Below are 26,026 nucleotides of genomic sequence, written 5' to 3'. Positions count from 1 at the left end.
ATATTGCATACCTGACACATATTGCGCACACACTTACGCCACCATCTAAGCTTTCTATAAGCTTATGCACGACCGTTGCGTGCAGGTGACGCTAGGATGTAGCTGAGCAGGAGCAGGAGCTTGTGGCAATATTTCTGGAGACTTGTTATCTATCTTGTATTTTCCTTCATGCGATGCACTCCAAAGTTTTTGATATTAGTGGATATGTGGTGGTGTTCTTGTTGTTGTGGCTTGGATATGCTTTTTATAAAAGAAAAATTTATGTTGAAAATCTTCCTTATAGGATCCCAGGATTGGAATCCAGTATATGGGTGTCAGGAGCCGAGAATGGGGTACTAAGGAGGCTGTTGGCACCGGATTCGGCGATTAGGAATTTCGTGAGCCCGGTTTCCGAGTTCGGGGCATGACGGGGGAGGCTTACGCAAGGTAATGGGAAGATCATCAAGTGATAAAGAGCTTATACTTGAATTGCCAGTAGAAGCGGATGAAATGAGGGGTGACTGATTAGTAGAGGATTTAGTCTGCAGGGATGGGCTTTGAGATAGACGGAGTAGGGGCATCATCAAGGAAAGAGGATAGAATACATGCTCCCCCTGACTCGTAAGAGGATTATGTAAAGATCTCCCTTCGTTAGAGGAGTACGAAAGACGGAGTAGGGGCATCATCAAGGAAAGAGGATAGAATACATGCTTCCCCTGACTCGTAAGAGGATTATGTAAAGATCTCCCTTTGTTAGAGGAGTACGAAATGCCTTCAAAGAAGGTCACATTGGTGGATACATCTCTTACCGGTCCGAGTGTCATTACATTTGTACTCCTTTTGTGATTGAGAGTAACCTAAGAAGACACACTTTGTAGCCCGTGGACTCAAGATGTCATTATTGCCATCAAGAAATTGAACAAGACATGTACATCAAAAAACCTTAGGGGGTAAAGAAAATAGTTTATCATGTAGATGCAAAATTTTAAATGAAGACTTGCGAGACGATATTCAAGATGGAAAGCGATTAATTAGAAATACAACAGTAAGCAAAGCATCATCCCAAAAACGTTTAGGAAGTTTCGTACCAATTAAGATGGTATGGGTGACTTAAAAAAGGTGATGATTCTTTTGCACAACCACACCATTTTGTTGAGGTATTCGTGGACACGAAGTACTTGATAAAATACCATGGTCTTGCAAAAAGAACCGAAGGCATGCAATAGATACTCGCCCCCATTGTCAGAATGTAGAACTTTGATAGGACATTAAAATTGGGTAACCACCTTATTATAAAATATTGTAAACATATCAAACACCTCATGTTTAGACTTTAAAAGAAAAACCCATGTCATTCGAGTGCAATCGTCAATAAAGGTAACAAAATATTCATATCCAAAAAGAGAGATAACATGAGCAGGATCCCAAGCATTTGAGTGGACTAGCTCAAATGGTTTGGGTTTTCTGTCAAATGAACTAGGAGGAAAGATAGTCCAGTGCTATTTGGATAACTCACAAGTTTCACAACATAAAGGTTTAGATACAAAAATTGAGGGAAGAGCTTTAACCTAGATAAGGATGGGTGCCCTAAGCGACAATACCACCTAGACAATGACTCCCTATCTAAGGACAAGGCACTAGTTCCTATCACTGGAGTATCATCTAAGAAGTAAATGCCTTCATGTTCACGACCATCACCAATCATTTGCTTCGTCAGGAGGTTCTGAAACAGACTGTGAGAAGGAAAGCATATTACTAAACAATTCAAGGATTTCGTAAGATAACTAACAGATAATAGATTAGGGGGAAAACTGGAAACATGTAGAACTGACGGCAAATGTATGGAGGAAGAAAGCTTGATGGTACAAGTTCTAGACAGAGGAGTTCTGTTTCCATCCGCAACAGTGACAAAATGTGACTGACTAGAAGGAAGGTAAGAGCTAAATAGGTGAGGCTTACCAGTTATATGAGAGGTGGCTCCGGAGTTAATGACCCAGGAAGAAGGAGAATATGACACATGGAGTGTCACGTCCCACGATTCGGATACAGAGTGTGCACCCTCAAACCTGAGTTACAATCCATGACTCGTACACCAAGTGTACTTATACCGACAATTCATACAGTTGCTTGGAGGCATAACTTAATGCATTTTAAGTTTATTTTGTATTTTAACATTCACACTTCCCACATATCATATAGTTCCGCACATTTCCATTAACCATAACCATCACATTTGCCAATCACATCGTAAATCTGATAACTCAACTATGTCCACCCATTTGGGACTTTATTCTAATTATAAATATCAAATACTATCCAACATAAAATGTTTAGAAAACAAGTGTTGCAACAATGCCTAACTATCAATGATTAAAATAAAGAAATTTAATTTCGTAAACGAAGAGTTATTATATCAACAATGCATCAAATCAGTTCATCGTATCGAGTTCGTCTTCAGATAAGTATGGCCATTGATCCTAGGAGTTGTCCACCATCGAGGCCTCATTCTCTGGCATCTAATTTATATTTCTTGTCTTGATCGCCTCTGTACGATTGTCATTCAACAAACATCAGTTGGCCAAGCCCAATGAGTGAACCCATCATGGTTCATACACTGATACATGGCACAATTAAGATAGTACAAACAACAATCAAAGTACATGTATGCAGATATGGGTATGGATGCAGAGATGACATGAGATGCATGCATCAAGTGGGATAATCGTCCACTTGCTTGGGTTGGATATCCATCAACCCACATTTGCACCTGGTAGGCTTCTACCATATTAGGTAGGCATGGGCAAGGCCCGCATCTGCTCCTTGAGTAGGTTTCTAGTAGTAGTGGGCATCCGGTAACGATTCTACCAAGAAACCATCCAGGGAGATCTCCCAGGAACCCAGGCACAAGGTGTCATGCAAATCATCTAGAGCGGGCCTCTAGGAATCAACATAGGAGCACTATGCAATGCATGTGATGCATGCTCAATGCACAATGCATTGACATACACAGGTTGTTACATACATCTCTCCATATGAGAGGAAACTCTGATTTCATGATTGTAATGATATTCATGTCCATATAAGCAATTCACAGAAATGACAAGTTCAACACAATCATTCATACATCAATACGTTAACTTAGCATCACAACTCAAACAACCATAGCAGGCAATCCTTCTTAATCGTACGGAGATGAGACATGTTGTGATTCACTCACCTGTACTTGGTAGAGATAAATCTATCAAACAGGTGTATAGGTTTTAATCTAGGATCCCTATTAAATAATTTATACAAATCATGAATTTGATCAAACTATTCCATCAAATGGGGCACACCTTTGATCAACTCAAGATGATCCACTTTCACTCATTCATTTGTAATTAATCTAAGGTTGTGTATATTATAACTTAATAATCCATTTATCACATTTCATAATATGATAGATTAGTAGAGGGATTTGTCGATCGAACCTGTCAATTGATTGAATTGAGAAAATCAGAATTAGTTCGGTTTAGTCGCTGGACTAATTTTACCATCTTTGACCGAACCCTTCGATCGCGTCTAATTGTGTAGACCCTTTGATCAGATCGAACATAGATCGATCGGATCGAGAAAATCCAAATCTCACAAATCAAGTTGCTAGACATATTTTGACCTGTTTTGATCGATTGAAGCTCTCTTCGATTGAATCGACAGAGGTCGGCTATGCTCTATTATACGATTCGATTTTTGAGAACTTAGGTTTTTTTTTTTGTTGGTTTTTAAGTTATTATAGATTTTCCACACACATGGTTTGAATCCAAACCATCCATTGATTTTCGCGACATCAAGTTTGAGGAAAGAATTGTTCAGATCTAGACCATCCAAGATCTTCAATCATCAGATGGCATGATTTATCATTAATACCATCCTTCGATCGATGTGGACAATCCAACGATCAGATCCATCTAAAATTTTGGTTAACATCTCAGATCTAATCCTTAGTCTATATTAATGGTTTAGATCGATCTGAAACATCAGAAAATTCATCGAATCAACAAATATGCAAAACAATGACCGAGATTCACTTTGATTGGCGTGGCCTACCCGATGGTTAGATCATTCTAGAATTTGGGCCCTGGTGTATTTTGCCTAAGAAAACATATGATCCAAATAGATCTGAACTAATACCGCCAGACGGCCCCATGCTGATCTCTACGACAAGTGATCTTGCTCAAAGCCTTCGTCTATTCTCAAAACTTTCCACGGATCAATGCTACGAACGAGAGGTCGATCTGCCCCGTTCATAGCGTAGATCTAGGAGTTATATAATAAAAAATGTAAGAAAAGGCTTAGGAAGTTACCGCCAAGAGCTTTTCTCCACAGGCCTCCCCTCTCTCTTACTTTTTCTTTTTTCTTTTCCTTAAGGTTTTCTCAGGAGAATTCTCCCTACGATCCCCTTTTATAGAGAGAGAGAGAGAGAGAGAGAGAGAGAGAGAGAGAGGCCCCCTAGATCTAGAAAATTCTTAACTGGATGAGCTCCCTTTCCAAATCTGGAAGTTTTATGAATTTGTGGAAAAAGTTATTTACTATGGGGACAAAAATCGATCCTTTGACCTCACCCGCAATCAAGAGTCACGGTGGCATGAGTCGATCCTTTGACCTCTCTTATGTCCAAGAGTACCTCTACCAGCGTGCTAAGTGATTTGTTTTGATTATTAATTACAAAATTAAAATTTTAATATGATTAATCCAGGATTTTGTAGCTAAAAATTCAGGGGCGTTACATGGAGAGCAGTACCTAACTAGGCTACAGCGGCTCCAGAAACATCATAAGTATCATGAACATGAAGTTGCATAAAGGCATCATAGATCTCACGGGAGACGGGGACAGTATCATCAGAAGGAGACTTTGCTTGAAGCGCTCCAAGAGTGAGCTACAAACTTGGGTCGGAACCAATGGATGCACTATTAGCGAAAGATGCACTTGCCGAGGATGGATGACCAATAAGGTCCCAAAATCGATCAACAAAATGGTTTCTGCCCCCATAATGTGTACAATTGCAAGATGAATCACATCCACGTCCACGACCACTTCGGCCACGATTGCCACCACGTTCACCATGTTTGATATCATGGCCACGCCCTTGATTGCTAAATCCAAAATCACGTCCATGCCCTAGTGCACCCCATCATGGGGCTCTAAATGTAGGGCTGTAAAAGGACCGGTTACCAATTGCGTATGCAAAGCTATCATATGGTAGAGGAGGTTGAGGTAGTAACACACTAAATCATTGCATAAAGCATAGTCAGAGGAGGAAGTGGATCCATCACAACAATCTACTCATGAACACCTCTATTCTCAGAGTTAAGGCCAGAAATAAACTGCATGCTTCAGGTTTCTTCCCATTGCTTCCAAACAAGATCATAATCTTTCTTACACTCGGACGAAAGAGGATGATAGAGATCCGACTCATCCCACATACCCCGAAGAGCAGAAAAGTACTCCTTTAGAGATCTGGAATCCTGTTGGAATTTGCCGATATCTGAAATTAACTTAAAACTCTTGATATATTCCATGCCTTTGAATACATGTCATGAAGGGTATCCTATATACTTTTTGTAGAGAATAGAAACATAACAGAGTTACTTATAGATGGATCCATACTGTTAATTAACTAAGCCATGACTTGGTAGTTCTCCTTAGTCCAAGTTGTGTTATGCCCATCTGTAAGGTCTGGAGCATCATTTAATATGTAGGTAAGTCTATCTCTTCTTGACAAAAACAGTTTCACGGATTGAGCCCACTTCAAATAATTATTACCATCCAACTTAACCATTGTAATCAACAGAGGGGAAGATTCTGAAGACCCTGCACCAAATCCGGATGACATTTTGTTATCCATATGGGTCCACAAACACTAAACTCAAGGAATAAAACACTTATGGTGGTTCTCACAAGATTAGGTCAGCCACTAGACTATATTGGACAAATTTCCACACAAAAGGTCCAAATAATGGGCTACGGGTCTAGGAAAGATGGAAGACTCAAAATCCAGCATGAAACTTCACAAAAGGATTTGCATGAACACGACACACTATCATATGGGGATAAGAGAACACATGTAATCACCAGAAGTTTTGGTGTATGTCCAGTGTCACTAGGGCCCAAAAATGGTGGAGCCGAACCACTATAATGCCCAAAAACCATCCAAAAAGATCTCCCTGATCAGAAAAACTTCCATGGATACCTTAACATGGCAAAACTGATCCGCCCTAAGAAGAAACGCCCAAAAAATCTTGCCGATTTGGAAGAAATTGCAAAAAAAAAAATGGAGATTCGGGGTTTTTCGGCTGACTCAAAAAACGGCTCAAACACACCTCAAATCGGCCCAAAAATCCTGCAAAAATCACCATAATTCCTCTAAAATCAAGTTGCATCAGATCCATGTTCTTCCCAATGAGAAATTGGCCGTACGGTATGTATAGTTGTTGACATCAGCCATACAGTTACTGACGTCAGCAGGTCCATGCAGCTCCGATCAACACGAGTATCCTACTCTTTGATACTAAGTTGAGTTGCAAAGATTTAAAGAAGAAGAGAAAAGAAATGAAGGAGAGGAGATTGAAAGAGAGAGAAAAGTGAAGTCTTGAAGAATACTCGTGTGTCTAGAGATACAAAAATATGCTCCACAGGAGAACCCAACACTATGTACATGCACACACCAAAAAGCACATAAAAATACATTACTTGCACTCTCTATATATCCCACTTGTGCGATATGAAATGCACAAGTAGTGTTTAAAATTTTTCATATCACAGGATATATCGCACGGTATTGTAAAATATCATGACCAGTCATTTATAAAAAATACTTTTTATCAACGATATCCGTTGATATCGACAAATATCGCATTAACGCACGGGAAGTTTGAGCTCAAGGGTAGAAAAATCTAAAAGAAAAACCCATCCAAACCCCTTCGATCAACGACCAGTTGGCGCCAAGTTCAGAGTAGTTATGAGTGTTTGATGAAATCATCATCACAAACACTAATTTTGGAATTTCGGGGAAGATGAGCCGATTTGCAGAAATTTGGAGAATATTTGAAATTTCTCCAAAATTTCTCAAATCGGAGAAGATGAGTACCAACATTATGTTAGAGTGTATCTTCATTGGTATCATTATACTATGACCTAAGCATAAAAGAAGTATTATGCCTAGCTCTGTTGAGATGGAGATGATAATTTTGAGCTACCACGCAACTTTGTGGGTCTGAGCCATAGCCACACATTATTCACATGTATATTTCTAGTTTTCTACTTCTTTTACTTTTGAATATATTGCTTGTGTTTCTATACATATCTTCTTATATTTATAAATTATATGAATTGACTTTGAATATACTTGCATCAATTTGATCGGACAACGCATAGGTAAGGATCCCATATAAGGAAACCTATGTGCACTTTTTTTTTTTTTGTGATGTTTTGATCTCTAAGTGTGTATTGATGTCTTTTTTAACAATCCTTGAAGTTTCATTGAAAAATTTGACCAATTTCCCAATGTTTCTCCATGTTTCCAACGGCAAGGATACATTATGCTATACAACTGATATATACCACGCGATGATCAATATGTATCCATATCCCAAGAGTGCGATACATTACGAGAGAACAATACGGAAAACATTGGATGTGACCCACTGATGATGTCATCATGATCACAGCGTCCCTAGTATAACTCCCTTCACCTCTGCAGCTACTTGGGTATATGTATTGGTTTTATTATTCTTTACTTACCTCTTGGCCATTCTTTGAGACTGGCTTGGAATGTGACTTGCATAATTGTAGTTTCGATGTGTCAGGGTAACATGCCTTTGAATCAGGACAATTTTATTCCTAGGCAAGTCCATGATGAGTTGGTTTGATGTTTCATGGTTTGATTTATTGTTTCATTAACTTCCCTATGTTGAATAATCACTTTGTCCTGTTCATAGATTGTGGAAGAATGTACATGTTCTCTGTATGTGTAGTTTAATATATCATGAAACATGCCTTTGTTTTAATTCGTCATATATGCTGGAAGGTGGACATGGTTTAACTCTGGACATTCCCTTGCAGATATACTAGAAATTTAGACATTGCTATAAGCAGAAGAATCGATGGCTTCATCAGAAGAGAACAGCTCGCTATTCCCAATCTTCATTTTGACTATAATGGCACTGCCTTTAGTGCCTTACACGATTCTCAGGTTATGCCGTGCTGTCTCTAAAAAGACGAAGAGCATCCACTGTCACTGTTCTATATGTTTACGTTCGGGAAAATACCGCAAGTCCATATTTAAACGGGTAAATTCTCCCTTAAACCATTTGTCACGTACTATTGAAATTGGGGGAATTGTGTTATTGCTGAGGACACTACTCTCTAAAAGGTGTATGCCTTTCTTTCTATGTTAACTTTTGGTTACTTTTGCAGATCTCAAATTTCAGCACATGTAGTAACATGACACTTGTGCTGCTCTGGGTCATCATGGGGTTCCTGGTTTATTATATTAAACATATAAGCCACGAGGTAATTTATTTTTAGTAATTAAATTTTGATGTTGAAATATTACTTCCGTATCATTACAGCGCATATATGGAAGTCAATTTAGATCAGCTGTGGAGTACTCTTTTTCATGCCAATTTATTCTTCTACTAGTCATTTGGACTGGCTAGAGCAATCCTACCCAGGATTTAGTCCTGTGAAAGATCCACATTGAACTATTGGATACTGTTATTTTGGTGAGGCATGCGTATGCAAACAAAGAATACAAGTATAACTGGAATATCTGTTCCCTTGTATGACTATCATTTGTACGTGGATTGTAGATGATTCTAGTTAAATCCTCTTTTCTTTTTTCTTTCTTTCTTTTTTTTTTTTTTTTTAATTTATTGTTTACATACTTTTTCCTTTTTAAATAAGAGATATGGATGTGCATCTGAAAAGTTTTCTATGATATTGTTCTCCTAGCATTTTCATCTGATTTTTTTTTTCCATATGAATTTCATTTTAAAAAATTGGATGTTGCAAGTCTGGGTTTATTTTATTTTATTTTATTTTATTTTAATTTTCATCTGGAAGTTCACATCATTCCCTCTAAAGATTTTATTGTACTCGAGTTTTAAGGACTATAATACCTCTGTTTATATTAGTAGAAAAACCCAGTTTTATTTCTGCTTGCACTCGTAAAATCTCATAGAAATTGCTTGTCATAGACACTACTCATTTATTATGTGCTTCTTAGATTCTAATGATTTTTTATTTTTTATTTTTTCTTTTCCTGCTAGCATGAAACAAATGTTGATGCGAGGGCATCTTGGTGTGATTCCAAGGATGTGCCGTATCTCCATGTTGGGGTGGGGGTGGCCCACGAGGTGGGATCTATTATATGTAGAATGACCACGAGGTGGGGCTCACTATGGGACCGTGTGATTTGGGGACCTGTGCGAAACGGGGGTTGCCCATGGGGAGGTCTCGCTTGGGTTTGCCTGGGAGGGCTTACATGTGGGGGATAAACCAGTCCTTCCCCATCGGCTCTGGAGTTTTTGGTGTGATGGTCGGTTGTCCGCTATCAAAATGGCATCGAGCAGGAGCTCAGTGTTCGAGTCTCTTCACCGGCGTGGGTGGATAATGCGGGGGCCAGTGTTTCAAATAGCGCCCGTAGCGTAGCGTGGCCGTAGCACTACGTAGCGTCCCAAATAACGTAAATCCCCTATAGCGTATGCTACAGGGGTCGTAGTGTACGCTACAACTATGTAGCGCGTAGCGTCCGTAGCGTAAGCTACAATGTATTTTTTTATTGTTTTATTTTTTTATTCTTTTTTTCACGTTTTCTTTGTTTCTAATGTTAAGGAATGTAACACTTGTATTGTACTTGATACTTTAAACCTATAGGATTTTTATTTCTTTTCATAATTGTGACTTGTGGTTTCAATTAGACATTATTAATTAAAGTGGTTTGCTTAGAAAGTTGTTGATGTGATAATTATTTAATTTGGCTTATATATGTGGATTGCCTTTTGATAAATGATAACTAATAACTTTTTCGAACATGCTTATAATTTATAAAATGAATCATCTTTTAGTCATTTTTATATTTTTTTCCTTTTTTCTTTCACTATTTATTATATTTGTCCTATTTTTAGATTAAAAAATAGAAGTATCGCGTAGCTTACGCGTCACGCTACGTATTTACGCTACACGCTATAGAGGGTTGAGTGCTACGCATCACGCTAACGCTATTTAAAACACTGGCGGGGGCATCTTCGTGTGATTCTAAGGATACACCGTATCTCCACGCTATGGTGGGATGGCCCACGAGGTGGGGCCCAATCTGGGACTATGTGATTCGTGGACCTGTGTAAAGAGAGTGTCGCCCACGGGGAGGTCTCAGCTGTGTTTGTTTGGGAAGGCCTGCATATAGGGATAAATCGGTCATTCCCCATCAGCTTTGGAGCTTTTGGTGCACTGGTCGGTTGTCTGCTAGCAAATGTTGACTTTCCATCACTCACCACAAATAAAATCCCTAGTAATTACAATAGATTTGAAAGATTGGTGAAAAATGTTTCTTAAAGCAGGCCCTAGATAGCTCAAATGAGGTTGCTGCCACTCCTACTACAGCGACGACAACAATATGCTATGATTCATCTCATGTATTATGGTTTGCTTTGCATGAAGTTCAACACTATTGATGGTTGAATTCTTTAACACTCAGATCCGTTAAATCCATAGTTTAAGTCAGATATGACACAACATGTATATGGGAATGGATCCATCTTGGATACAACTTAGTTTTACTCAAATGTTTATATTAAAACAACAATTAAAAATTAAAGATTTTTAAAGGCCGTTGTAATGAAAATATTAAATGTATTAAATATATGGCTGTGTTCTCATACCTTAGAATTGAGGTTTATGGAGTCTGTGACCTAAATCTGTACTATTAGTAGACACCTAATTCACTGTGCTCACCTAGATGACAGGGGATCATCACTTTAAGTTTTTTTTTTTTTTTTTTAATAAAGTATTTCGACCACCTTGGTCTAGTAAATATTGACATTTATGAATCATGTGCTGTTAATACAATAAGACTTATGTTGTGACCTGGAACAAAATAATGCATGCATTGTTGTTATATTCGACATTTTTTTTTTTTTTTTTGTGAATATCTTGGATAGATTTATTGAAGAGGAGAAAGAAGATACAACAAAACAAACAAAAAACAACGAAAATTACATCCCACACACTAGGAAGAAATAAGACTTGTGACTTGGAACAAAATAATGCATACATTGGTGTTATATTCAACATTTTTTTTAATACTTTCTGGTGAATATCTTGGATGGATTTATTCAAGAGGAGAAAAAAGACACACACACACAGTCACACACACACACACAACAACAACAACAACAACAACAACAACAACAACAACAAAAAAAAAAAAAGAAACAAAAAAAAGAAAGAAAAAAAAAACAACCAAAATTACATCCCATGCACTAGGAAGGAGTGCCCTAATAAAAGAGGCCCTTATCTTCTATCAATTGCTAGGATGGATTCCCTAGGAACCCTCTCATTTGCAAAGACTATTTGCTTTTGGATTTGCTTCCCGGAGCACATGAGAAAAGGACACATCCTTGGATTGACATAAGCCTATAACTTCCTCAATCAAATTGACAAGAGGGGTCTTCCTTCTCTCTGTTTTTCCCTCCCTTTCCTTTTCGGTCCCCCCCTGGGATGGCGTAGCTATTTCATAACCACACATTTTTCTTAAACACTTTGGTGTATGCTGCTTGGTGCACTTGCATTGTTTCACTGTGTGGTGCCCACCTTGATTTGTGTTGTATATACATGCCATCCATCAGTTTTTCCAATTCATTTTAGGACATGGTCCCTAAAATGAAGCAGATCCAAATCTCAAGTTGTATATACATACTTGTTTCTTCTTCTTCTTCTTCTTCTTCAACTTAGGTTGATACGGCAACAAACCTCTTCTTCTTCTTCTTCCCTCTTTGGTGCCCCCCCTTCTCTCTAGTTTTCCCTTCTCACCCTCTCTAAAAAAATGACTGGATGGCATAGTTGTTTCACAAACACTTTAAAAAAAAAAAAAAAAAAAAATACTTTGTGGTGTATGTCGCTTAGTGCACTTGCATTGTTTCACTGCATGGGGCCCACCTTTATTTGTGTTGGATATACATTCCGCCCATAAGTTTTTCCATTTCATTTTAGGGCATGGTCCCTAAAATGAAGCAGATCCAAATCTCAAGTGGACCACACACTAGGGATTAAATGCCCATCGTTAAAAAACTTCCTAGAGCCACTATAATGGTTATTTTCAATTGAACTTGTTGACAAGGTCACATAGACTTGGATGAAGGGAGAACACAAATAGCAACTTGATCCTTTTTTTTTTGGTCCCAAGAAGTTTTTAATGGTGGGAATTCAATCCCCACTATATGGTTCACCTGAGATTTGGATTTGCCTAATTTTTGGGACCATGCTCTAAAAGGAGTTGGCAAAAGGGATGGATGACATGGATATACAACAAATGCATTGAGGTGGGCTCCACATTCAAGGTGTTACTCACTAGTGGTCAACCTAATATTTAGATCTTCCTGATTTTTAGGGCCATGCCTTAAAATTTGTTGGCGAAACAGATTGCTGGCATGGATATACAAATATATTGAGGTGGGCCCCACGTTTAGGGCCTCACCCAATAGTGGTTCACCTGAGATCTGGACCTGCCTCATTTTTAGACCATGCCTTAAAATGAGTTGGCAAAACAGATGGACAACATGGATATGCAATATATACATTGAGGTGGGCCCCATGTACAAGGCCTTAAAAAATTGTACATGAGGCATATATTAACTTAAAATTATTGCATTAAATTATGGGATCATTGTTGCTAAGTCATAATCCCAAAATTAAATTGTTTGAACGATTTTCATCGTTAATTTGCAGACACTTGTTTTTTGAAATAGGCCATTTGGTATTTTTCATCCTTCACTGTCCAATAAATGTCCACTGATCCATTAATGGGATATGCCATAAGTGCTAATAGATGCATGAATTCGAAGCTGATTTGGGACATCTAGTAGTTCGCCAAATCAGCGCCGAATCAGCAACAGTATTCATCCGATTCTAATTTCAAAATTTTCTAAGATCTATTGGAGGAATAATATCAAATTGTTAGGTATATGAATTACATAATAGGACACAAAAGTCCCTAGCCTTTGCATGTTGAAATGAAATGTACGCGAGTCATGAGGTATGTAAAACACCAATACTATAAATAATAGTAAAACCTGCAAATATGAGATGTTTTAGTATTACATTCATTCTAACAAATTTATATTGATATTATGTAGTTAGAAAATTAAATATAAAAGGTTTGCGGTCAATTCCAGTTTGCTAGGTTCAAAAATTCATTAGACAGCTCGATACATCATTTTCACCAAAGACTGAACCGTTATAAATGAATGCATATTTGGAATATCCATAATTTTTTGGAGGAAAAACATCGATCGATACGGGGGTGTATCAACCGTTATGCCCCCCCATATCGGCCGTTACACCAAATCAGTGTATCATTAACAGTGGGCACCATTACGTCCACTGTTACCATTACAGAATACCTTGGCAGCAGTAGCATTAGTAAATAGCATAAATCCCTGTAGAGGTTGCAAGTGTGTAGCATTGTAGCGTATGTAGTGTATGTATAGTGTATGTAACGTATATAGTGTATGCTATGCTTTTCTTTTCTTTTTTTTCCTTATAAATGATAATTGTATTTTGTACTTAATACTCTTAACCTGTGAGGTTTTGATTTCTTTTCATGCTTGTGACTTGTGGTTTCAATTAGACATTATTAATTAAAGTGGTTTGCTTAGAAAGTTGTTGGTGTGATAATGATTTGATTTGGTTTATATATGTGGATTGGCTTTAATAAATGATAATTAATAACTTTTTTGAACATGATTATAGTTGAAAAAATGAATCATCTTTTAGGCACACATAATTTTTTCCTACTATTTATCATATTTTTTGTATTTTTAAATTAAAAAATAGAAGTATCTTGTAGCGCAAAGCTACATGCTACTGAGGGCTGAATGCTACGCAACACACTACTGCTATTTAAAACACTGATCCCAACAGGACTAGGATTACTCCCCAGAGACTATCCATCAGAGAGATCCATCTCAATTCCACCTATTCCTTCCACCCTAAAGCATAACCCTGAAGCCTCCCAATTTGATCAAAATATGGTTTTCAAAAACCCTTTCAACCTTTTATCTTCCTATCCTCATTCCACAGTCAGTGTGAAAATCTTACTGATTACTCATTTACTGATATGGATTTCCTTCTAAAAATCCTGCATTTCCTTTCGAGCCAGAGGCACCAAAGCGACGCGTGAACAACCATCGATCAGAGGAACTTGCCTATACCCTGTCCTCTATCCCTCAAAATACGCCCCAATTGAAAATGTTATTGCCTGTACTAATCTGAATTTTGAAAAAATGGCAGACCAAACCAACCAGCAAACAAGCAATGCAGCAGTATATGAGTTACTGGTTCCTTTGAGTTAACACATCATGCATCTATTCAGTAGATACTTCTTGGCTTTTCATATGGTCATGAGTAAGAATTTTGTCTAAACATGCTGTCCAATAAAATGCGTTAGTTTTCAGGGGCACCATTTTCATGCTCTTGCATTTGTCACAAAAGTAAGGCACGGTTTCACTGAATGAGCGGAATAGAAGGACATCACTGAGAACTGGTCATCCGATTCAAGTTCCCAAAGCCGACTGTTAATGTGTTGGACAGGGGTATAAATCTTCTCAAGTCACACCAACAGTTGAGCGAACATCGTAATCTCGTCATCTCTGAGGTTGCACCTAAGAATTGCCCCCATACTTATTCTTTTGCCACCAATACACTGATAGAATGAATTAACTGTAGTCTCCTTTTCAACACCACTGTTCTTCCAAGAACCTAATCCTGTCACTCACAACAACTCAGAAACTGAAATAGCCCTCCATACCGCGGACCCAGCTCTGCTATTAGCGTGATTTGGTTCTTCACATCCCAAGCATTGATTGAGAGACCATATTCTGCTGCAAGGATATTTTGTAACACAGGTTTTTCCTCGATGCTTATTCTCCACTCTTGCTTGCGCACTAAGGCTACATTAATTTGCCTGATTTCTCTGATATCAAGACCATTTTTAGCCGGCTTGGAGACCTTCCAAGTAAGCAGATGATACTTCTGCAAATCATTACAGTCATTCCAGGGAAATTTCTTCATGGAAGACCCTAGCTTAGCAACAACTTTGGAAGGACATTTCAGAATTGAAGCCAGCTACAATTGCATGCTGGAAAGACCCACTTTAATCAGCATTATTCTCCTTCCCGAGGAAAGAAGCTTCCCTTTCCAGCTTGTCAACTTACAATTACATTTCTCTAAAATGGGATCCCAACCCATAGTCGCCAGTCTTCCAACAAAACTAGAATCCCAAGCAGCCTGACTCAGAAATCCGCAATACTACAATGAACCTCATGGGTATTATTTCCAAATCTGATCCATTGTTATTCAGGCATGGGATGCTATATTTTGATAGATTTACCCTTAGCCCATTACAAGTTTACAACTTCAAATCATTGAAGAATGTCCCTAAAGGAAGAAATCTTAATGTTAGTGTTAGAGATTCCCCATCCCTTGAATCAGGCCTACATAAACTGCTTTCTTAATCATACTGCTAAGGCATTTGGTGACAAGCATCAACTCCATTGTACAGACAAACACAGCTATTATGAGCATCCATCCACACCACAAGGAACAATTGAGAGGGTGACACCCACCATTGTGTATGAGGTCTACTTCACACATGCACACAACCAATATAGGCATCCATTAGATGCGACCGCTTTGGCCATCCATCAGATTCGCCCTTCGATATTGGGCCATTGAACCAAAAATCAGCTCGAACCATGACTCAAGTGGGCCACACCACGGGGAATAGTTGAAAGGGAAACACACACCATTGATTTTTTAGACAGGCCATTTCACAATTGTGTAGTCAAAGGTGACCCGGTGGCACACCTGGGCATTTTGAACTTGATGGTCCTCGCCTAGAACATGGGTGAGGCGTTTACCTTAGTTGTGCTCCTAGTGCCTGGGTGCACCTAGGTGTGCCTGTGTGTCTACGGCCATTTGACATGAGGGTACCTCTTTTTTTGGTTGGGTATTTCACCACCCTTCGAAGGTGTAAATGCATAAGTGGAGTGTTTTAAACCCTATTTCATCAACTATCCTCTTTTCTTTGGAGATCAAAAGCAAGTCTTTTATCGAAATTTCGACGTCTTCTATTCTTTTCTTCTTGCTTTCTTCTTCCAATAGATGGTCTTTGTGTGCATTGATTTTGTTTAGTTTTTGTAGCTCTACTTGACTTCTTATTCATCAATGTTGATTTTAACTGATTAAAATATTCAACATACATCTATAAATATGTGAATATTAATATTGACAATATATTTAATACACATTAATATTAAATATATTTAAAAAAATTTTACTTGGACACTCTAGGCATGCGCTTAGGCATTTTGTGTCTAGGCTTGATTGGAGTTAATATATGCCACTTCTACAATTTCTGAGTGATTAAGTATCAATTGTGATTGAGTATCAATTCTCCTACTCTGTTAGTGAATCCAATAACTTCCCTGTTTAAAATGAGAGAGACTTTGATATTCTGGGAGAGTGAGATAGTTGATAATCCAGCACCAAAAGTTTGTACACGTGGAATACCATGAACTCAAAATAAGTTGTACGAATCATGGTTGTCTGATTGAGATGGATCTTAAACACAATTATTTACTCGATTCTTTGATCATTTGATTGGTGGTTAGTTAATGGATGGCTGAAAGATTACTATCAATGGTCCAAATTCGGCAAATAAACACTTATTAATTGGATATTAAGAACATGTTAAACCAATCTGCATTTAAAAAAAAATCTATCTAATGTGAACCTTACAATTTAGACAGTTTGATTGACCTGATATATGCCACGTCTACAGTTTTAAAGTGCCAAGTATCCTTCACACCATGCTAGAGTATCTAATAACTCTCGCTTGTCTCGGAATTCAGAAATCCATTCATCTCTCTTCACATGAATTGCACATGTCACACCCACTAATATCTATAACCTTCTGGAACAAGTACATCGTACTACTAAATGAGGCCTACTTTCTCAACCAATACAATTTAAAAGCGACTAACTTTCTGTATCTAGGCCTAACAAGGAAAGGGAGTAAGCAATACACTAATATCAGATAATTTTAAGCATTCTGAAAAATGTGATCAACGCCATTTTGATTTTCCGTTTCTGTAATAAATTTGTTGTAGGTCACTTGTTAACAATCTTAAGCTTGTTCTGTTGTTCAGGTTCAACCATTTGAACCATTTGGTATTCTTGGCTTAGAGGCTGGAGCTTCAGATTCAGAAATAAAGAAGGCGTATAGAAGACTTTCCATTCAATACCATCCCGATAAAAATCCAGATCCAGGTAGGTGTTCTATATCTAGAGTTCACTTATGGTTTCTTTCCTTCTTTTTTTTTTTTTGGATAAGATATCTGGTTGAATTTCAACAAGAAGAGAAAATGAAAAAAGATATGATTTTCATTTTATTTTTTATTTTTTATCTATTCTAAGTGTTTCTTAACTGTTTTCAGAGGCCCACAAATATTTTGTGGAGTTTATATCTAAGGCGTATCAAGCTCTGACAGATCCAGTATCTCGTGAGAATTTTGAAAAATATGGCCATCCAGATGGCAGGCAGGTGGTATCATTTTCCTCTCTTGGAAGTGAGAAGCAATATGTTTTGGAACTCTTTGCATTTGAAACTTGATGGGTGTCATAATGTTGCTTGCATGTAGGGGCTTCAAATGGGAATAGCTCTTCCACAGTTCTTGCTAAACATTGATGGGGCATCTGGTGGAGTACTTCTTCTTGGGATTGTAGGAGTTTGTATTCTTTTGCCATTGATGATGGCAGTAATATATCTCTCAAGGTCATCCAAATATACTGGGAACTATGTCATGCATCAAACCTTGTCCACTTATTATTACTTTATGAAACCTTCCTTGGCCCCAAGGTATGGAATTTCTTTGCAGCGAGTTGTCCTTAATCATTTTCTGATCTGCATAGTTACCTTTTATTTGAAAGTCAATTAGCAATCTGTTGCATTAATGTCATGAGCTGCATTGCATGATGCTAGATTGGAAAGCTGGGTAAATTCCACGTGGAATTGCGATTGTGGCCTATATAAATTATGGGTCTTTAAATCTGAGTTCTATGAGTTTCATTCACTTAGGAACGATATTTTGTCTCTTCTTGCGTGTATTCCTTTTTATGCAATACCTTGTCTAACATCCTTATGGAACATCATTCAATGCCACTTTTAGGATGTCTGCTGTGGATTTTCTATTTTATCTTACCGTTGCTTTGTGATGCAGCAAGGTGATGGATGTATTCATTAAAGCTGCAGAATACATGGAAATCCCAGTTCGTAGGAGCGACGCTGAACCCCTTCAAAAACTCTTCATGGTAGTTCGAAGTGAGTTGAACTTGGACCTCAAGAATATTAAGCAAGAGCAAGCAAAGTTTTGGAAGCAACATCCATCCTTGGTTAAGGTAACTTTGTTAGACCAGCACGGACCACTCCACATGCATATCTAGGCACGGGCGTGCATGCAATATGGCACTTCTGTTGGAAATTCTTGCCATTTATCACATGGGACACACCCTGCAAATCTGTCCAAAAACTGGTCTGGTCATTATTTAAGTAGACCACAAATGTATGAAAACAGTGGATGGTTAGTGCAAGCTTGCTAGTTTTTTAAACCCATCCATTGTTTTCATACATCTGTAGCCTGGCTGATAGTTGAATCAGCAGGTCTTTTTGTCCATATGATCTACACTATGGTCCCACCTTTGATGGGTTTGGTTGTCTTTAACCCATGCCAGTTTGGTATGTGTTTTCTTGTGTAGAGGTACGTCTGGAGCTAAGAAGTCCTCTTGGCTATGTCGTGCACTTAATTATATTGTTCTCTCTCATTGGACGCCAGTCCACGGTCTCATCTGTCTTTTGTGATGTTCAGACAGAATTATTGATTCTGGCCCAATTAACTCGCGAATCAGGGTCTTTATCTTCAGCTCTGCAGGGAGACTTCAAACATGTGCTGGAACTTGCACCTCGCCTGCTTGAAGAACTGATGAAGGTTATATTCGCGTGACACTTCCCATCTAAAATTTTTGAATTGTGTTTGCAGAATTCGCTACTACGTCCCTTAATGAATTCAATGCTTAGCTTTGTAATCATCATAATAGCCTTGTCTCAGGTATTTGGGTTTGGTTTGTGAAATCCATTTCGCCAACCATTCCTATGCAAGGCTCTATCCTTGGTAAGTGAATAAGCCTTCATATATCTTCTCACAAGCTCAATTCAAGTCCTTTTAGGTCCTCCGCTCATCCTCCTTACAGGCCCTTCATCCATCCAGTGACTTCTCTGGATTTTTAGCACATGGCCTAACCATCTCAATTGGCTTTCAATCCTTTTTTTTTTGTTCTCTCCCATTTGGGCTATTGCTTTGGGCAACTCAGTAATAGTCTTCCCAGTTCCCACACATCCATATGCGTGTTTCTTGTTAATTACTCCACTCTGCCCCACATCAAGGTTCAGAATATTGTTATCGTTGCCTGTATCATTTGATTCAATAATTGATATGAATTGGCATATATTGGCCATATCAATGCCCACAGTTGAATAAGTGCAAATTTTTAAGTTAAAATAATGAAAATATTGACAAATAAATGATACAAATGGAGAGTTCCTTTTTCTTGGTGGTTTGTTTGGCAACTGTCCCTCCATGACTGTTGGTGCACACTAGTTTTGAAACAGAAAGTAGTTGCAGAAAATTGATACCTACTTACCCGATTTTAGATCCAGTAATAACCCAAAGCAATCACAATTTCATCAAGGAAATTGAAAGTTTATGTACCATATTTCAGCCCAAAAATCATCACCCATAATTTGTTGTGATGGCCAAACTCTTCAGCTCCATTTTACTCCTCACCTTCTTATTCTGTTCCCCTACTATTTCACCCGTCTTGATTTTATAATGTATTAAACAACCCCCATGATAAGATAGTTAAATTTGCACCCAAGAACCACTCTCTCCTCCACTCTCCTCTTACCTTTCATCCTTGCTATATATGCTATCTTTTCCTTCATACATTACAGGACATAATTGAAAGGACGTACTAGAGGTTCACTTATATCTGTAGAAGTTGAGGCTATTGATGTCATGGTAGATTCTTAATGCAAAGATATCCCCCTTCAATTATTGGACCTCATTGGAGGGGCAGGGCTTCTTTGACCAGGCATTTTACTGAGGAGGTATTAAGCAAAATGATGGCATAAGAGATTGTCACTTTAAAAAATAAATAAATAAATAAATAAATAAATTCGTTGAGCTTCCCCCCAAACCACAAAATGGTTTATTGGAGAAATGGTTGATTCTTTACTTATTGCCATTTTCCGCTATCCAAACACATGGTAGATCCTCAAGGTGAAGGAAGATCCCATTTTACATCAAGAAAACCTTGCTCGCTTGATGGTTCATCTAGATTGACAACAAGAGGAGTTTAATCTCGCCGAAGGGGTTCAGATTGGAATCACTCTCGGGTCCGTTCTAGACATAGATTGCGAGATTTCTCTCAGGGGTCAAGATACCTGTTGTATTTGAGAAGTTATGCCCATTCTTAGGGCTCCTTCGATGGTTTGGATGGGGATTTCATTTGCAATATCTCCACCATTTGTGAGAACTCCCAGCTTGGAATCTCTAAGGGGACCTCTGGGCTTTAATAAAGGTTAAGGAACCAGTGGCGGCAGTTGGGGATTCTAACGTTGATGTTGGTTCTGATAGAGCCCCTTAGCTCCGGAAAGCCCCAAGCTCTAGGGATCTTTTCGAGACAGGTCATCGAACTGAATCCAATGGTTGGACGACAATTGCCTCTAGAAAAAAAGCATATGAAAATACTAAGAGGCAGCCCCTCAGCCATGATCCAATGAGAGATGGCTTCCCTGAAGAATGGATGGATATTCACTTCTGTAGGGTGTTTGGGAGAGTTGGGAAGGTGAGGGAGGTGGTCATACCCCGAGCGAGAGGTTCAACTTTGATCCGAGGTTTTGCTTTCGTGAGGATGAACGAAGACGAAGAACTCCAAGCTATCAAAGGTTTGCAAGGTTCTAAATTCTATGGGAAGGAGATGAGGGTTAATGTTGCTCATTTTGGACCGGGAATGGGGAATTGGGAGAAGATGGAGGCCTCTTAGAATCTCTCTACCATAACCCCTGCAACTAAGGTTCTAAACAGAAAGTAACAGAAAATTGATACCCACTTACCAGATTTTAGATCCAGTAATCACTCAAAACAATCACAATTTCATCAAGGAAATTGAAAGTTTATGTTACCATATTTCAGCCGCAAAATCATCACCAATAATTTGTTGGGAAGGCCAAACTCTCCAGCTCCATCTAATTCACCTACTATTTCACCCTTCTTGATTTTATAATTCATTAAACAACTCCCATGATAAGATAGTTAAATTTGCACCTAGAACTGCTTTCTCCTCCACTCTCCTCTTACCTTTCATCCTTGCTATATATGATATCTTTGCCTTCATAGATTACAAGACAATTGGAAGGATGTACCAGAGGTTCACATGTATCTTTAGAAGTTGAGGCTATTGATGGCACAGTAGATTCCTGATGCAAAGATATCCCCTTCCAATTATTGCACCTGATTGGAGGGACAAGGCTTTTTTGTGTAGGTGTTTTACCGAGGAGGAATTAAGCAACACAATGACACTAGAGATTCTCACTTTTTTTATTTTCTATTTTTTAAATAAAAAAATTTCTTTGAGCCTGCCCCTAAACCACAAAATGGTTTATTCAAGAAATGGTTGATTCTTTACTTGTCGCCATTTCCCACTATCCATATACATGGTAGATCTCTCAAGCTGAATCTAGAGGTTGTATGATAGTTGCTTCTAGGGAAAAGAAGATGAAAAACACTAAGAGGCAGCCCCTCAGCCATGATCCCTTGAGAGAGCTTCCAACCCTGTACGTGTATAGCTTCCCTGAAAAATGGATGGATATTCACTTTCGAAGGTTGTTTGGGAGATTTGGGAAGGTGGTCATCCCCTGTGCGAAAGGTGTAGCTTTGATCTAAGGTTTTGCTTTCGGGAGGATGAATGAAGACGAAGAACTTCAAGCTATTAAAGGTTTGCAATGTTTTAAATTCTATGGGAAGGAGATGATAGTTAATGTTGCCCATTTTGGATCGGGAAGCAGGAAGGGCAAATTGGGAGAAGATGGAGCCCCCCTAACACACACACGCACACACGCTTCTCCTGCCTTGATAGTGTCGGAGGGAGGATGAGCCCCTTTTGGGGGGCCTGAGCTCCTTAATGGATGCCTTTTTAGGGAACATATTTGGTATTCCTCCTCTTGGGGATTTTGGAACCCCTCCCCCAACTAGCCCCTTTCCTCCTCCCTCTTCTTGTCTTCCCACACCCCCCCCCCCCCCACCCAAAAAAAAAAGGGAGTCGTATGATTTCAATGATAAGATCCCTAGCTGGAGCTTTGTCGATTATTGTTCCTCCTAGTGTGTTTCCTAAAGTGCGTCCTAGCTCTCTATAAGATCTTGTTTCTTAGTTCCGATTATACTGTTCTGTGGGTCCAAAAGATATCATTTTGAGATATCTGAATCCTTTTGCAGTTTGGGTTTCTCTTTCTTCCTTCTCTGATATTAATAAGATTGTGTCCACAGGGAACCTTCACTGGGTTGTTCCAATGGAGGCAATCTGCAAATGGGATAATTGGTCAAGTTTAGGCATGGTTCATCCTGGTTTGTTTTTCTAGCATGCCGTCTAGAACTCTGGTTTGAAGAAATCTTCCTCTCTTGGGTCTTGTTTAGGGGAAGTTACCCGAATCGACCAATCGATGGAGCGTTGGGAAGATCCCCTCTCGGATTGGCTTCTGACCAGGGTGAAGAGGACGATAGTGGTGCCTTCCTCCATCAAGATCGTTACCAGAGAGGAGTCTCTTGAGATTCCGGTCTTTCGAGGGGAAGTACTCAGTCGATTGTAGCTTGGGAATGCATTTGCTTAGCCATTTCATGGCAGATTTTGTTCGCTGATTGCGGTGGCGACGCCTTTCATCGTGAATGCTAGAGCTCTAATTCCAGCGTCCTATGGACCTCTGGACGTGCTCGCTCCCCCGCGCGACTTGTGTGGCCTGGCCCCCACTCATTTTGGTCAGTGTGGCATGGTGTCTCCCACACGTGTGCTAGATTTTGGATAGTAGGCCTCAGCTTTCCAGCCACTTGTCTAGTGTTTCATGCCTCTCTCTGCTACTCAGGCCTCATCTCCTTCACATGTGGGCGCTGTTTTTACCCCAATATTTTCTCCTTCAAGGGATGACGTGAAATCTCACATGAGATATCGGTGCGAGATCTTGATTTCTTGTCTTGAGCATGTTTCCTCTCCTCTTCCTATTAATGGGTGCGGCTCGAGGTCTTCTTTGAGCCCCTCTTGGGACGTGTGTCATGATGTGAACAACGATGATTTTGCAACTGCCAGTCGCTAGCAAGCCTCCTTTACGCACTTTGCCCCCTCTACTTCTCGTAGGTCTCTGTCCGGTCAATAGTTAATGTAAGTGCTTACATACCCTGCTTCAGACCCTAATGTGGATGAGGATCGGACATGTGACCCTTCTCCTTTGATTTTGGTTGGCGCTTCCTCTCAAATAGTTGTTGATGATACTATTGCGTATGACGAAGGCCAATAGGTGATAAAGGGGGCTAGAGCCTTCTACCATGCTAAGGGAGATTTGGTCCATCAGGATGATTTGAGCCCGGTATTCGAAATATCTGTATCTCGTTATGTATCGCACCCTTGGGATACGGATATGTATCGGTTATCGCATGGGATATATTGGTTGTATCGTGTAATGTATCATTATTGTCAGAAGCATGGGGAAACATTGGAAATTGGTCGAACTTTTCAATGAAATTTTAGTGATAGTTAAAAAAGACATTAATACACACTTACAAATCAAAACATTACAAAAAACAACTGCACATAATAAGTTTTCTTTGTATGGGGTCCTATTCTATGCATTGTCTAACTGAATTGATGCAGGTATATTCAAAGTTTATTCATATAATTTATAAATGTAAGAAGATGTGTGGAAACACAAGCAATACATTCAAAAGCAAAAGAAGAATCACTAAATCAAGTAACAAACATGTTTGATTTTATGTTTGGACACAAAGATTGCAACCAATTTGCGAGAAATTGGGAAAATTTTATTTTTTTTCAAATTTCCACAACTCACTCCTTCTCCTCCAAGTCTCAAAATCAAAGCTCTCAATCCATGATTTTTCATGCAAAACGTGAAAAATATGGATTTGTAACTGTTTAACACTGATTTAACATGATTTACAGAAGAAAAAAAAGAAGGATCGAAAATAAAAAATTGCTCATTGAATCGAACATGTGGGATAATATCTCACTACTTGTGCGTTTCGTATCGCACAGGTGGGATACAAGAAATATCGTGGGATATACCGGCTGATATCGTCGATATTTAGAACACTGTTCGAGCCCTATCTCCCCCTCTAAGGTGGTTCCTTTAGTGGCCTCTTCGACAATCTCGTTCTACTCTCACTCGAAAGATGACTCCTCTGATGGAAGATAGGAAGATGATGCTCATCCTGGGGTCTACCTCTCCTCTGACGATCTCTCTACGGATGTTATCTCCCCTTGTGTCAGTCCAAGTCCCAAACAGTTCTATATCCCTTCATCTCCTCTCCTTTGCTAAAGTTTTTCATACCCATCCTTACTCGTCGATTTTGGTGGCCCCTATTCATTCTGATCCCCCTCTCCCTCTCTCTACGGCCTCGGTTGGCCCCCTGGCCCTCACGACAATGCCTCCTGGTTCCTTCCCTAACCCTTCTTTAGTTATAGACAGTTTCTCCTCGGGCGGGGATTTGGTTCTTTGGGCCCAGGGTCCTCTGGTGTAGGCTCTAGGTGTTCCCCCTTTTAAGGGCTTCTTTCTTTCTCTACAAATGACATTCGAACCTTTTAGGGTTCTGCTTCTCCCCCTTGTATTCCGATGGAGATAATGGAGGGGTTGGTGGAATATATTAAGAAAAAAAAAAAAGTGGGTTAGAGATGTTGTCTACCCGATGTTTAGTAATCATGATGAAGATTACATTGCTCTCTTTAAATTAGTGCCAGAAAGGGGTCTTTGGGTCTCGGTTGAAGGGGTTTTTCTTTCAAGGTCTCCCAGTATCCTTCCTAGCAACAAAGAGCTTGTCAAGTTAGGGGTGCTCCCAAAAGGTGTCTTGGAAGCTATCCCTAGAAACATGTGAAAGGGGAGAAGGGCGAGCCAGGTTCATCAATGAAGATCCTTTCTTAAAATGTAAGAGGTTTGGACTGCCCTAATAAACGGTCTCAGGTGAAGGAAATTTGCTCCCATTCGAGAGCTAAGCTCATTGTTCTTCAGGAATCTAAATTGCAAAGAATCGATGAAGGGTCTATCACCATCTTTGGGTTCGGAGGATTCTCTATTTTGGTTGCCATCTTCCTCAGGATCCTTCTCGGTGTGATCCTTCTACCAATTCCTTGCCTTTCCTTCTCCAGCTTTGGCTGGTGGTTAGATGACACAACCTAGTTCGATGGTGCTCCCCCTAAAATTGCAGCCTTTGCATGGTTGGTGGAGAAGTATCGGGTGCTCACTATTGACAACGTCAAGAAGAGAGTCATCTCTCTCACAAACGTATGCTTGATGTGCTTTTGTGATGCCGAGTTAGTGAACCACTTGTTCCTCCATTGTTCTTTTGTTTTTGAGATCTGGTGATGTGCTCTTGCTTTGGCTGGAGTTCAGTGAGCTAT

General features: G+C 39.2%; 1 protein-coding gene across 1 annotated transcript in view; it reads left to right on the top strand.

The window, feature by feature from the left end:
- The window catches only part of LOC131231913 (dnaJ protein ERDJ2-like), a 60,889-nt gene that overhangs the window by 12,204 nt on the left and 22,659 nt on the right, over nucleotides 1-26,026 (top strand). The window contains exons 2-8 of the mRNA XM_058228284.1: nucleotides 8,081-8,307; nucleotides 8,435-8,530; nucleotides 17,446-17,566; nucleotides 17,734-17,840; nucleotides 17,938-18,155; nucleotides 18,517-18,694; nucleotides 19,162-19,281. Of these exons, the coding sequence (XP_058084267.1) occupies nucleotides 8,122-8,307; nucleotides 8,435-8,530; nucleotides 17,446-17,566; nucleotides 17,734-17,840; nucleotides 17,938-18,155; nucleotides 18,517-18,694; nucleotides 19,162-19,281 (1,026 nt within the window). The 5' untranslated portion in view covers nucleotides 8,081-8,121. The remainder of the gene's footprint in view (nucleotides 1-8,080; nucleotides 8,308-8,434; nucleotides 8,531-17,445; nucleotides 17,567-17,733; nucleotides 17,841-17,937; nucleotides 18,156-18,516; nucleotides 18,695-19,161; nucleotides 19,282-26,026) is intronic.

Source organism: Magnolia sinica, chromosome 17 (genome assembly GCF_029962835.1).
Source record: "Magnolia sinica isolate HGM2019 chromosome 17, MsV1, whole genome shotgun sequence".
In the NCBI taxonomy this organism is placed as follows: domain Eukaryota; kingdom Viridiplantae; phylum Streptophyta; class Magnoliopsida; order Magnoliales; family Magnoliaceae; genus Magnolia; species Magnolia sinica.
Note: the sequence above shows the minus strand (reverse complement) of the source record. Positions and strands in the feature narration are given on the sequence as shown.